Below are 14,733 nucleotides of genomic sequence, written 5' to 3'. Positions count from 1 at the left end.
TTTTGCTCAGTTAGTCCCAAATGTGCTACAAGATCCCTTGGCATACCGATATTCCAGACTAACATGGCTAGGTCTCTGAATTCTACCCACATTGTACCTGTGTAACACCAAATGGAATCATTTGGCTTAAACATTTTTGTGCACCTATAGCCTTTTTTTGTATTTGTAAATAGAAATGAATCCTTTTTTTAAACAGAAAGTGATGTGTTTGAAAATCAGCAAAACCCACAGTTTTTTCTAGTAGAATGAAAAGAGATGGTTGAAGCAGTGGTTACAGTGTTAGGCCAGGAGTTGGGAGATACTGGTTCAAGCCATCACCAAGCCCCATGCAACATCCGGTGTGATTTTGGGCTGATCTTTCTCTCAGAGATATGGATCCATAGCTCAAAGGGTAGTCGTGAAGATAAAACGTGAGAGCTTGCTGGAGAAAAGGCCAACTATCAAGTTAAATCACCCATAATTTTAAAAGACAATGTGTGTTCATCTGTATGTCTACCTCTATCATAGGCAGAGTCCAAAACTTTAAACCATGTATCAGAAATTGCCATAGATACCAAGGGGGTTCATATCAGAGTTACCGTATTTCATTTCATTTTTAATGGATGAATTAATTTTACTTAATTAAATCTGGAGCTTCAGTATCATCTGTAATTATAGAATAGCAGAATTCCATAATAAAACAGGGAGCTGGCCTGGGAGATTTACCTCTCTACAGGACATAGCAAAACCACATCTGAGTATTTCTTGCCTAAGCAAACCCTGTAAAATTAACGGAGTTGCCTTAAATTGACAGGCAACTTGAAGACATGCATATACAGGTGCACGTTATGTAGGCAGCTCCATAATATGCTTCCTTTTGCAGGATCCAGGATTATTTGAAGACACATTTGAAGACCCAATTCTTCCGGCAGGCCTATCCAGGCAGTTTTTAATCATGAATTTTAAATATGAATTTTATATTTAATTATTGTTCTATGCATTGTGATATAAATATTGTGTAGATCTCTTAATATGTGTATTTTATACAGTTTAATATGTATATTTTATGTAATGATTGTGTTTTAACTATGTTGTAACCTGCCACAAGCAGTGAGGAGAGGCGGGTAAGAAATAAAATAACAACAACAACAACAATTGGTTATTTACTCCAAATTACCCCTCGGGCTTGATGTGTTCAGTTTACATATTACTGTTGTTGTTGTTAACTGCTTTCAAGACCAAATGGGAGAGGGGTATTGAGGTAACTACTCAGATTTTTGTTGTGGTTGTTAAGCGCCTGACCCTGTGGATGAGACATCTCCAAGACTCCCAATCCTCCACTACTCTACTTAGGTCCTGCTAATTCATACTTGTGACCTCCATAATAAAGTCTATCTATCTGGCATGTGGTCCACCTTTCCTAGCATTACTGTCTTTTCTAATGAGTCCTGTCTTCTCATGATGTGGCCAAAGTACTTGGCCATGGAAACCCACTGGGCAACATTGGCATGTCACACACTCTCAGCCCCAGAAAACTTGTGACAGGTTCACCTTAGGGTTGCCATAGGTCAGAAAAAGCTTGAAAGCACACAACAAAGGGAAAGGCACCAAAAATGTGCAAATCTGTAATAAAAAGAAGAAAACAAGCTCTTTCTCTCTCTTTTTCTATGATCATCCATCCCCTACCTGGTCTGACTCAACTGAGATGGTGTCCGTTCTGTCATACAATGGAAATTCCCCAGAATACTCTTCTGCTGCCATTCCTTTACCTGCAAAGGAGGCCAAAATAACAATAATGAAGAAAGCAAGACTGCTATTCTTTATACCTATTCCACATTTCACTTCCTTGTGTGAAGTCCAATGGACTAAACAAAAGGCTACTAAACCTCATTCTCCCCCTTCATGGATCTGTCTGGACAACAAGGACAGGGAAAAGTGGCGCAGAACTGGCTCAAGACATTTTGTTGCAAGGCAGAAAATGCAGCATCCTCCTTTTTCTTTCCATACAGAGAAGCTGAGTTGGATGAAATCCGAGTCTGACTTCAGCCTTGGCAAAATGGAATAGTGTTCTCCATCACCCCTGATTCTATCAGCTAGAATTTTTGGTTGAGGGGGCAGAGATTACAATATTTGAAAAGATGTCATTTTGAGGATGGAGTGAGTTTGTTTTCTGCTGCTCCAGAGACTAGGACACACAGCAATGGATTCAAATTACAGGAAAAGAGATTCGACCTCAACATCAGGTTGACAACAAGAGCTCTTTCAACAAGGAAATATGTTGTCTCGAAGTGTGGTGGAGTCTCCTTTTTTGGAAGATTTTAAATAGAGGCTGGACATCAGTGGTGCTTTGATTGTGTTTTCGTGCATGGCAGGGGGTCTTCCAAATCTAGGATTCTAAACTGTGTGGTAAACCTCAGTTTACCAAATCTAGGATTCTAAGTTGTGTGGTAAACCTGAGGACCTCAAGTACAAAAAATCCTTACCAAAAGGAGCTGTGATACTGGCACTCTTTGAAACTCGCCTAAGCAATGGTCTCTGCCCACAGTCCAAAAGTGTCCTGTCTGCCTTGGAGAAATTTGCAGCCATATCTGTCAATGACTCTGGTGTCTGCAAAGGGAAAAAAGCAGTAAGAAAACAAGGTTCAGCAAAACAGATAAGAAGGCCCTCTCATCCCACATAAGCCTGTCCAGTCTGTTCTGGTCTTCAATGGAGAGTCTCCTTCTGGTTCAGATGCCAACCTATAGAAGAGAAACATGCCTTTTCTATGTAGTGGCCCCCAGCTGCAGACTATGGACTTTGCTTGCATTTAGGCTGAATCTGCACTGCAGAAATAATGTAGTTTGATACCATTTTGTTGCATCAAAGTGCATTATTTCTGCAATCTTAAATTCCAGATGCTTCCATATCATCCAGTTTGTTGCTCAAATATTCTTTGTATTAGCACAGGGGTAGGCAACCCTTTTGAGCCGGGGGGCGGGTTGCTGTCCCTCAGACAACTGGGGGGGCCGAAGCCAAAAAATAAATAATTAAATATTTTTAAATAAATAAATAAATAAACCGGGACAAATGTAGGACAAAATTTTCAAATGGAGGGCACTTTTTTAAATAAAAAATGGAGGACATGCGAAAAAAAATTGCTGATTTTTAAAAAAATGTTAAGATAAATGCATGTTTCTGAGGCTTCTATAGACAATTGCCCCACCATGCCCCTCGTGTGAGACACCAAAGGCCCCAGTGGCAATCGGTGGCAGGAGCGGGCTGGGGCCGGTCCCAAGGCCTTGCCGGGCCGCATTCAGCCCGCGGGCCACAGGTTGCCTACCCCTGTATTAGCATGTTGCTACAATAGCCGTTGGCCTAGAGTAGACCTGCTGAATCAATTAACATTTGGCAAGTCAACAGTTGTGTAAGTTTCACTGATTCAATGGATCTACTCTGGTGGGACTCACAACTGGATTTAGGCCCTTTTTTATTATTATGGTGCTCCTTTCTTCCAGGGAGTTTAAGGTGACATACACAATTCTTTCTCTCCTAATTCATTTTATCCACACAACAATGTGCAGGCAACACATTTGTATACGCAACAAGGTAGATCAGGAGGGGAAAGAGCTAGGTCAATGGTACAGAATGAGTTTCCTGGCTCATTGGGAACCTGAACTTGAAATTCACAGGTCTTGGGTTACTTTTACATAACAGAATTATAGCAACCTTCCGATACCACTTTAACCATGCAAAAGAATCCTGTGAGTAGTTATTTATTTATAATTTACTGTTAAGGAGCTCTGGTGCATCACAAAAACTATAAACATACCTCTTTTCTCCTCCACAGAGTGTTGTACAGTAAATCAATCAATCATCTTTATTAGTAGTCAACAGACCATAAAGCCCCTTGGTAAAAAGGCATAGAAAGGCATATAATACACAGTAAATCATCATAATATTAAAACATTTCAAACATTTCATTGATAAATTAAATAAAATTACAATTATTCTGTCCTAAGTAAGAATTGCCAGATTTAAAAATTTAGCTACTTTCTACACAAATATGTCAGAGACTTTGAGCAATATAGTTAAAAGAGACTCAGGGAAACAGCTGGGGAAAAAAGCTGGGTCCCTCTTATGCATCATCTAAGAGGTCATCTAAATTTTTTCCAATGCTAGGAACTTTATCAAATAACAATGGCATTGATGAAGTCTTGATTGATGGCATGGATTGTTGTAGAAGATATGGCAAAAGATTATAGAATCCATTTACAGAATTAAAGATTATACAAAGGGCAACGTAGGCTGGTATCTATATACACCACTTTAACTACTACAACTCAATACTATGGAATTCTGGGATGTATACTTTTGTGGGATATTTAGCCTTCCCTGTCAGCAAGCTCTTGTGCCCCACCAAACTATAAATCCAAGGATTCCATAGCATTATGTCATGGTAGTTAAAGTCGCATCAAACTGCTTTACAGCCCAAGTTATTTACAATGGCCTAAATCCTGTTGTTAGTCTCAACTAGAACAGAGCCATTCAATCAAGTGGATTTAACTGGACCTACCTTGGGCAAGTCACACACTCTCAGCTGCAGGGGAGGGCAATGACAAATCTCCTCTGAACAAATCTTGCCAAGAAAACCCCATGAGGGTCACCATGAGGGTCACTATAAGTTGGAAATGACTTGAAAGGACACAAAAATAACTACAAGGAGTGCATTAGCTGTGAATTTCTACATGATGTGGGATTAGACTAGAAATCAGTGGTTCCCAACCTTTGGCCCTCCATTAGTTTTGGACTTCAGATCCCAGAAACGCCAACTATTAAGCTAACAATCAAGAAATATGGGAGCTGAAGTCCAAAACATCGGGAGGACCAAAGAACTAGATGGTCCTTGAGGTCCCTTCCAACGTTACGATTCTACCTGGAAGGCCAAGGAGAGCCTCTACTGCAGAGGTTCACAAATTTTGGTTCTTTAGGTGTTTTGGACTTCAGATCTCAGAATTCCTTACTATTGGCCAAACTGGCTTGGACTTCTGGGAACTGAAGTCCAAAACACCTGGAGGACCAAAGTCTGGTCTACTGAGATAACTGGTCCCAATGTTGAACTCTCTTGAATGAGGTTGGTACCCCATTTGGAAATGCCCGGATGTGACCTGCTCACCTCTTCCTTTTCAGGTTTCCTAAGGAGTAAACCTTCTTCCTGGTCCACTGCTGAGGTATCAGCCTCCGAACAGCCTTCCATCACATTATTCTGCATTTCTTTGGTCAGGAAGGGCTCCTTGCACCAGTATGGATCCTGTGGTCCATTGAACTGGACCATATGCTCCTCCTGAACTGTGTTTTCTTCTCTTTCCCAGAATCTTCTACTATTCCCAAATTGAATAATATGAGAATTTCTGGCCACATTGGATCCCACCATATCTTTCTCTTTGTGCTCCAACTGTAGTCCCAAAGCCACCGGATCACCTTGCTCTGCCCTCATTCTTTTTTGGGGGAGAAGAGGCAAAGGCCACTGAAATTTGGAGAGGTGGGAAACACACTATGTCTCTGTACCAGAAAGTCAAAACAAAACGAGGGGTCTGAAATGCTACTAAATGACAGCATTCAGCAGACAGGCAAAACTTGGATGGTTCCAGCTGGGCAGAGGGGCTTCTCTATGCAGAAACAGAAGACAACCTGTAGCAGAATGAGAATGAAGAGCATGTTATATACAATAATCTCCATGCTTTACAAGAGAATATAGGGACAAGCCTCCCATCCCAGGATCACTCTGAGACTCAGCCTCTGAAACAGAGAATCCAAGTTGAAAGATTCCCCAAGGGTCATCCAGTCCAGCCCCATTCTGCCATGCAGGAATAGACAGTCAAAGCATTCCTAACAGAGAGCCATCCAGTCTCTGTTTAAAAACCTCCAAAGAAGGAGACATCATCACTCTCCAAGGGAACGCCTTCCAATGTCAAACAGCCCTTGCCATCAAGATGTTCTTCCTAATGTTGAGGTGGAATCTCTTTTCTTGTAGCTTGAACCCATTGCTTTAAAAAGTGATGGTTTTGGACTACAACACCCAGTGGTGATGCTGGCTGGGAGATTCTGGGGGTTATAGCTAGAGAGGTTATGGACTGGGAGGAAAACCCAGAAAAAATAGTGAGGTTCAATTTTTTTTTCCTGAAGCCTTCCCCTCTTGAAAAAAAAATGAAAAAAAATAATGATCAGATACTTTTTCAGAATAAGGAATAAATGTTTTAAGACAAGGTTTCCCCCAAAATCAATTCTAAACATTCTGTTAGAGGAAGAATTTTATTGAAGACGGTGTATATCCAGTATCATATCATTATAATTCCTAGTCTCGGTTTTCCTTTCTCAGTTCTTTTTATGGAAGGATTATGTCTACTTTACACTATGGAGAACTAGTGAAAACAAAATAGTCCTTTAACTTTGACAGCCGTGGCTCATTGCTAGGGAATTCTGGGAATTGTAGTTTTGTGAGATATTTAACTCTAGTGCCACAATAAGCTACACTTCTCAGAATTCCCTAGCACTGAACCAGGGCAGTTAAAGCGGTTTCAGACTGGATTATTTCTGCAGTGTGTTTTGGACCTATGGCAGTTTGGTTCTTCATGAGTAGTTCAGCTCTGATGAAACTTGTTTTCGGATTATGGTGGTGAAGGCTGCACAGCAGGAACATAACTGTCATACTACACTTTGCAAGCATCTTGTGTTGTGGTGCTGCATGATAAAGTATTTGCTTTGCTTGACCTTGGCTCCCTGGGTCAGTGCTAGGGAATCCTGGGAACTATAATTTACTATAATTAATATATATAGGAATCACAGAGGGAAGAGACATCAAAGGCCATCAAATCCAACCCCCTGCCATACAGTAGTAACAATGATGATGATGATGATGATAGAATCACAGAGTTAAAAGAAATCTCAAGGGCTATCCAATCCAAACCCCATCTGCCATGTAATTACTACTACTATTATGAATGATGATGATGATGATGATGATAATAATAATAGAATAACAGAGATGGAAGAGACCTCAAGGCAAGGGCCATCCAATCCAACCCCCCCTGCCATTTAATTACAACAACAACTACTACTATTATGGTTAATAATAATAATAGAATAGAATCACAGAGTTGGAAGAGACCCCAAGAGCCATCCAATCCAACCCCTCTGCCATGTAATTACTACTACTACTATTAATATGGATGATCATGATGATAATAATAATAATCATAGAATCACAGAGTTAGAAGAGACATCAAGGGCCATCCAATCCAACCCCCGCCATATAATTACTTCTACTACTATTATGGATGATGATGATGATGATGATGATACAATCATAGAATCACAGCATTGGAGGAGACCTCAAGGGCCAATCCAACCCCTCTGCCATGTAATTACTACTATTACTACTACTATTATGGATAATAATAATAGAATAATAGAATCCCAGAACTGGAAGAGACCCCAAAGCTATCAAATCCACCCCCCTGCCATGCAATAGTAATAGTTATTACTACTACTACTACTGATTGTACTCCATGCATTTGTGGAAAGGATTTTGGCGGGGGTCAGCCACACCCATCATCCCCTCTCCTTGGAATAAAATCTGTTTTTGGAGGGATGGGCCTCTTTCCCTATCTTAACCCACCCACCCAAAAATCTACAATTTCACAATTAAAATCCCCTTCTGCCTTTCCTCCATCCCTCTCCCACAAAAAATATCTGGCTCCATCTTCTGCCTTATTAAGGGCCAGGGCTGTGTCTGTCTGTCTGTCTGGAGAGAAAACCTGGCATTTTTTTGCACCTGGCATTATCTGCAATGCACCCCCCTACTCTCAATTTCTCAACTGAGTTTTATATCAAATCTCACACACACCCCAAAATAAAAATCCCTGCAAATTTGGTCTCTGTCCTTCCAGGCTCATGTTTTGCATGCTTTGCAATCTCACCTAGTCCCTCCCAGCCATTGATGCCAGGCTGGGTGCCTTTTGCAAGTCAAAGGTGGGGTGGGTGGGGGGTGGATTAGGGAGGGTGGGGATGGTATGTCCAGCAGGAAGTGACATCACACCCTTTGGAGTCTCACTTCCTAGGAGGCTCCCTAGGAAAGAGAGACTCAGTTTGCTTAACCCTTTTCAGGGAGGAATTCTCTCACTCACATAAAGCACAGGGCAAAGCAAATGCAAAATCCAGAAAAGTTGCATGGGAAAGTTGCAATTTGTGGGGGACTACAATTCCCCAAATCCATACACAAATACCCCAGAAAGCAAAGCAAAGGCTAAAGAATGGTCCTGGCTGCAAAAGACCATGGGGAAGTTTCTTTTTTGGACTGCAGTTCTCCAAATCCACTTCCCAGGTTATCTGAAAGCAAAGGAAGAAGAGTGGTCCTGCAAAAGACCTTGGGCGAGGTCCCCAAATCCCCCCAACCAGAAAGCAAAGGAAAAGATGCAGTGGTCCTGCAAAAGACTTTGGGGAAAGAAATCCTTTTTTGGATTAAAAAAAGAAGTCTCAAGCTCTCACAAGCAACATCTCACTATTGCCAAATAGGCAGCCTTAGAAGTGGCCTGGCCATGCTTTTTAAGTGATTTGTACTATCACTGGTTTATTGTTCAATTGTTTTATATTTCATATTTATATTTTACTACTTTTTCATGCCTTTATTTATTTTTAACCATAAACCACACAATAATCTGAGTTCCTGGGGTAGTATATAATACAGAAAAATAAATAGATGGCTTAATTTCTTCTACACTGGTGAAGTGTTGTGGTTAAGACCCAGGTTAAAATCTTTGCTCAGTCATGAAACTTACTTGCTGGGCTGATCACACTCTTAGTGTTGGACTGTCCTATCTCACAGGGTTGTTGTATACTCTATTTCCACATTATTTAGACACATAAAAAGAAACAACTACGGTAGCAAACAATTTAACCTCAGCAGAGCTTAGAGTTATGCCTTCCTCTTCCCCACTTCCAATAGGAGTTAACCAAATTACATTACTGCTGAAATAAAGGGTACACTTTGTATTGTAATATGTAAAAAATAATCGTAAGACCTCAGAAACTTATTTTTCCAAAGTAATTCATCCAGTTAATTCTTACAGGTATGGATTGAGTCTCTGTTACAGGGTTTTCTTGGCAAGGTTTGTTCTGAAGCTGAGAGAGCATGACTTGCCCAAAGTCACCCAACTGGGATTCTAGGGTCAAGCTTGGATTTGAACCCTGGTCTCCATAGTCATAGTCCAACACTCAAACCATTATGTCACACTCTGCAACATGGCACTGAAAATCTGTGTTACTCCCACATTCCTTCACCATCCTCCGAATGCTGAGGCTGCTAAAAACCTTACAGCTAGATAGCAGATACCAAAATGAGAAGTCTATAAGGCCTGAAAAAAGGAGCTTCTTTGTCAGAGGCTTTGTTAACGGAGGTATACAGTGGCCCTTGGTATCCACTGAGGCTTGGTTCCAGGACCCCTGGGGATACCAAAATCCATAGATTCTCAAGTCCTATATTATTATTATTATTTTTATTGGTTTATTTTCTTATATCCCGCCTTGCTCCCAGTGTAGGGACTCAAGATGACATAGTATGCCATACAGTCAACCCTTCATATACACGGATTTTTTATACACGGATTCAAGCATACACGGTTTGAAAATGTTCAAAAAAAGTATAAATTTCAATTAGCAAACCTTGATTTTCCAGTTTTTATAAGGGACATAATTTTGCTATGTCATTATAGTCAATGGGACTTGAGCATACACAGATTTTGTTATACACGGGAGGTCTTGGAACCAAACCCCAGCGTATAACAAGGGTCCACTGTACAATGGCATAGTAAAATGGAGCCTGTTATATTAAAAAATGGCAAAATCAAGGATTATTTTGGGGAATTTATATTCTTGAATATTTTCTATCTGTGGATGCTTGCATCTATGGATAAAAAAATCATGGATCTGTAGGGCCAACTGTATAGGGTTTGAAAAATAATTCCTTGTTATTGATGATGATGATTTTCTTATATCCTGCCTTTCTCCCAAAGTGCCTGATGACGATGGTGATGAAAAAGTTAAACCCTTCTTACTTTTCCATACTGTTACTGCTTTATTTTTAAGTTGCAGTCTAATGGGCAAACTACTACATCACGCTGGTTTACCAATGCTATAACTTGACGGATTTCCATTTACAATTGGCCCTCCACATTTGCAGATTTGACTTTTGCAGCTTTGATTATTTGCAGCTTGGATTAATATGTCCTCTACTCTGGGAATCTCTAGGTCCTCCAGCGCAGCTCTGCCAGAGGTTGACCATAGAGTTCTGCTGGAGAACCTAAACATTCATAGAGAAAATGGCATTTGTAGGTCCTCCAGCATGATTCTATGTTCAATTTCTGGCAGATGTTGACCACAGAGTTCCACTGGAGGACCTGGATATTCCTAGAGAGGTGTTTGCTTAGGTAAAAAGAATTTGCAGTTTTCCCACATTTATGGAGTCCCTAACACCAGTGAATGTGGATGGACCGCTGTATTTTACACATATCTTTGTCCACGTCTGAGGGCAATGCCATCATCAATTGTTGTTGTTATCATCACTCTAATAATAATAATAATAATTTTTATTTATTTCCTGCCTCCCCTCAAGGCTCAAGATGGGGTACAACATGTTAAAATACAAAACACAATTCAAAACACATAAATGCACAGTTAAGATACAAAATTATAATATATATATATACAACTATATACTCTATCCTCCACTGCTCTGTTTAGGTCTTGTAGATTCAGGTCTACGATCTCCCTATTTCAATCTATCCATCTGTCATGCAGTCTTCCTCTCTTTCTACTGCCTCCATAAATACATAAATAACTTCAACTGTCATAAATATAAAAGCCTTTAAACCAGAGTTGGCTGGTTTAAACCAGATTGGTTTAAACTATGGTTTAAACCAGATTGGTTTAAACTATGGTTTAAAACAAATTGGTTTAAACCATGGTTTAAACTAAATTACTTCAAAAAATATCTCCCGCTTGTTTAAAATTATTATGTGTGTGTATGTGTACACACACACACACACACACACACACACTAAAGTCTGGCTCTCATTACGATTTTCCAGCCTACTTTCTGGAACGACAGACTGAATTTTAAAATTTTAACTTTTAACTGTAGCAGTTCATTGTCAGTTGTTGTTAGACCAATATCTAGTGGCAGTTGTTGCTTTTTAATCACTTAATGTTATGGTGCAAGAAATGCCATTCAGGAAGAAGTCCTTCTATTAATATAAATCCAACCAAAGCAACTTGCTACAAAACAACACTTTTAAAAGAACAATTATTACTTAAGCTAGAGGCCAGAACATCTGAGCTGCATTTTGTTACTTAACTTTCTGATGTAGTCCTGTATTGTAGTCTTACACATTCATCTGAGCTGCCTTTTGACACTTAATTTTCTGATTTAGCCCTATATTGTTGTAGTCCTACACATAAATGCAAAGAGTAAAAACAAAACCAAAAGTGGTTTAAAAGTGTTTTTTAAACTCTCCCCACAACCCTCCTTTAAACGCTCAGTCACATTGCCATAAAAGCATTTTTTTAAATCACAATGAAAAACAAGAAGAAAAACCTGGCAAAGTCACTATAATCAGTTTAACACAAAGAGATGATAAACTATTAAGGGTCTGCAGCCGCACTACAGAAATAATCCAGTTTGACACCACTTTAACTGTCATAACTCAATGCTATGGAACCTCTAAGAATGATAGTTTGGGGTGGCCCCAAAGCTCTCTGACAGAGAAGACTCAATGTCTCTCAAAACTACAATTCCCAGAAAACTATGGAGCCATGGCAGTTAAAGTGGTATCAAACTGGATCATTTCTGCAGTTTAGATGCAGCCTTAGAGGCCTAAAAAAAGAGGGGCCTGTCATGCTGATCTTAAAACCTGGGCAGATCTGTGTGTCTGAAAGAAAAAAAGGTTGCAAAGGGAATTCAGGTTGACAATGCCTTACCTCCCACCAAAAAGGAATGCTGCTCCTTAGGGTCTTCCAAAATTTGCTCAATGGATTTTGCTAGACTGTATTGCCTTTTTCTTTTCCTCTACATATTTGGTCTCTTTTCTTCCATCTACAGTAAGTATCTCTTAAGCAAAATAAATACAGTACTCTCCAAGGTAGCAAGATGCAAAGATCTGTGGCTGCCCACCCAGAGATCTCAGTCCTTGGCAATCCCCATTGCAGCCCTTCTCTCTTTTTTAAAAACAGTTCTTTAGGGGGTTAAAATGACAAAATATTATATGCCTAGAGAGGCAGGAAATGGAGAGACAAGGGGGAATGGCAATACAAGGCACCCTTCCTGTCCTCAAACACCCCCTCCCCCAAATAATTTGAGTATCTGCATTTCCTTTGGGAACAGAAGCTGCTTAGTGGTGCATCTATGAGTGCAAAAGTGCCTTTTTTGGTTGTAGTTTCTTGCAGGGAGAAGAACATTTGGCAACCAGAAAAGGGCATTTCGCAAACATGGGGGGAAATGTACACTAATTTTCTGATTTTGTCCTATATTTTAGTCTTATGTATGAATCTAAACTGCATTTTGCTTCTTAATTTACTGATTTAGTCCTATATTATAGTTTTAGGCATTAATTTGAACTGCATTTTACCACTTAATTTACTGATTTAGTCCTATATTATAGTTTTATGCATTAATCTGAACTACATTTTCTTCTCAATTTTCTGATGTAGTCCTATATTGTAGTCTTCCGCTTTAATCTGAACTGCATTTTGCTTCTTAATTTTCTGATTTAGTCATATATTGAAGTCTTATGGGGCAGTGTAGACACAGGGACTGCCTTGGGAAGAAAGAGCTGGCTTGGGATGGGAGCTGCAGTCCCTGGATGGAAAGTGGTTACAGCTCCCATCACTCTTCACCCACTGGCTGTGGTGGCCAGTGATGACTGGAGTTGCAGTCCAACACCATCTGGAAGTGTCAGCCTTCCTCTGCCTATACCATATTGGGTCAGACTCTTAATCTGTCCAATCCACAGCGGTCTCAATTTTGGAAGGCTGATGCCACACTGCAGAAATAATGCAGTCTGACACCGCTTTAGCTGCCATGGCTCCAGCCTACAGAATCCTGGGATTTATAGTCTGTTGTGGCCCAGAGTTCTCTGACAGAGAAGGCAAATTGGCTCACAAAGCTACAAAATCCCAGGATTCCATAGAACTGAGCCATGACAGTTAAGGCGGTGTCACACTGGATTATTTCTGCAGAGTGATAAGGCCAAACCAAGTGAGCTTTGCTTGGTCTCTTTGGATGCATCTACTCTGCCAGAGAGCTCTCCTGCCACAACAAACTACAAATCCCAAGAATCCGTAGCACTGAGCAAAGACAGTTAAAAGAGTGTCAAAATGCATTATTTCTGCAGTGCTGATGAGGCTGTTGATGGAGTAGACCACAAACAAGACATGAAGGTATCAATTCCTTTTCAACTGTTATTCCTTAGTTTCTGGCACACTGTGACTGAACATGGAGGTTCCATATAAGTTTCCTAAGTTGCAACACAAATATTTTGATATAAGAAAAGGTATAAGACAGTGGAATGTTTGTTCTTTAATGCAGCTGTTAGTTTTTATTTATTTTTATTGATTGAACTGGTGCGATTGGTCTACTCAGATGGTGGCATTCTGGGTCATTTTATTCTATTCTGGATGGTTTGTAGGCATCAAGGTTGGGGATTAGTGAAAGCATCATGTTTCAAATGCCACAGCATTAACATATTGTTCTCAAGCATGCTCAACAGATCCCAATGCTTTTGGCATCCATCTTAGAATCATAGAGTTGGAAGAGACCGCAATGGCCAACCCTTGCCATTTCTCAATGTCCTTTCTGAATTGTGGCACCCAGAACTGGACACAATATTCTAGGTGGGGCCTGACCAAAGCAGAATAGAGTGGCACTATTACTTCTCTTGATCTAGACACTATACTTCTATTGATGCAGCCTAAAATAGCATTGGCCTTTTTAGCTGCCGCATCACACTGTTCACTCATGTTCAACTTGTGATCTATTTGGACTCCTAGATCCCTTTCACACGTAGTTTCATTCAGCCAGGTGTCACCCATCCTATATCTGTGCATTTCATTTTCCGCCCTAAGTGCAGTACCTTACATTTCTCCCTGTTGAAGTTCATTCTGTTAGCGGTGGCCCAGCTTTCTAGTCTATTCAGGTCATTCTGAAGTTTGATCCTGTCCTCTGGAGTATTAGCTATTCCTCCTAATTTGGTGTCATCTGCAAATTTGATAGGTATGCTCCCAATTCTGTCATCCAAGTCATTGATAAAGATGTTGAATAGCACTGGGCCCAGGACAGAGCCCCGTGGGACCCCACTGGTCACTTCCCTCCAGGATGAAAAAGAGCCATTGCTCAACACCCTTTGCGTTCGGCCGGTCAACCAGTTACAAATCCATGTAACAGTTACCTTTGTCTAGCCTCCATTTTAGAAGCTTGTTTGCAAGAATGTCATGGGGAACTTTGTCAAAAGCCTTACTGAAATCAAGATATAGTATATCCACAGCACTCCCTTCATCTACCAAGATGAGGAAGCTGGGTATGTTTAGCCTGGAGTCATAAATTGAGCCTTGTTTCGCCAGCAGCAGATATCCCAGTTCTAAGCATCTGGCAGCAAAAGCTTGCATCTGTCTGTTTTCCTTCTTTGCTCTACATGATGCTGAGTTGGGATAAATTCCAAATCTCTCAAG

The 14,733-nt window shown here is 40.4% G+C and overlaps 1 protein-coding gene across 3 annotated transcripts in view; it reads right to left on the bottom strand.

Moving 5' to 3' along the window:
- LOC121921867 (zinc finger protein 436-like) overlaps positions 1–12,226 on the bottom strand; it is a 29,873-nt gene extending 17,647 nt beyond the window's left edge. The window contains exons 1-5 of one of the 3 annotated variants that reach the window (XM_042450529.1): positions 11,989–12,226; positions 5,132–5,646; positions 3,788–3,864; positions 2,463–2,586; positions 1,666–1,748 (exon numbers count right to left, since the gene is read on the bottom strand). In XM_042450529.1, coding sequence (XP_042306463.1) covers positions 1,666–1,748; positions 2,463–2,565 — 186 coding nt within the window. In that variant the 5' untranslated portion in view covers positions 2,566–2,586; positions 3,788–3,864; positions 5,132–5,646; positions 11,989–12,226. Of the gene's footprint in view, positions 1–1,665; positions 1,749–2,462; positions 2,587–3,787; positions 3,865–5,131; positions 5,647–7,934; positions 8,013–11,988 lie in introns of those variants that run through there. The other 2 variants (XM_042450527.1, XM_042450528.1) reach the window with 2 other exon arrangements.
- Positions 12,227–14,733: the final 2,507 nt, after the last annotated feature.

The sequence above is a fragment of the Sceloporus undulatus genome, chromosome 2 (genome assembly GCF_019175285.1).
Source record: "Sceloporus undulatus isolate JIND9_A2432 ecotype Alabama chromosome 2, SceUnd_v1.1, whole genome shotgun sequence".
In the NCBI taxonomy this organism is placed as follows: Eukaryota; Metazoa; Chordata; class Lepidosauria; order Squamata; family Phrynosomatidae; genus Sceloporus; species Sceloporus undulatus.
Note: the sequence above shows the minus strand (reverse complement) of the source record. Positions and strands in the feature narration are given on the sequence as shown.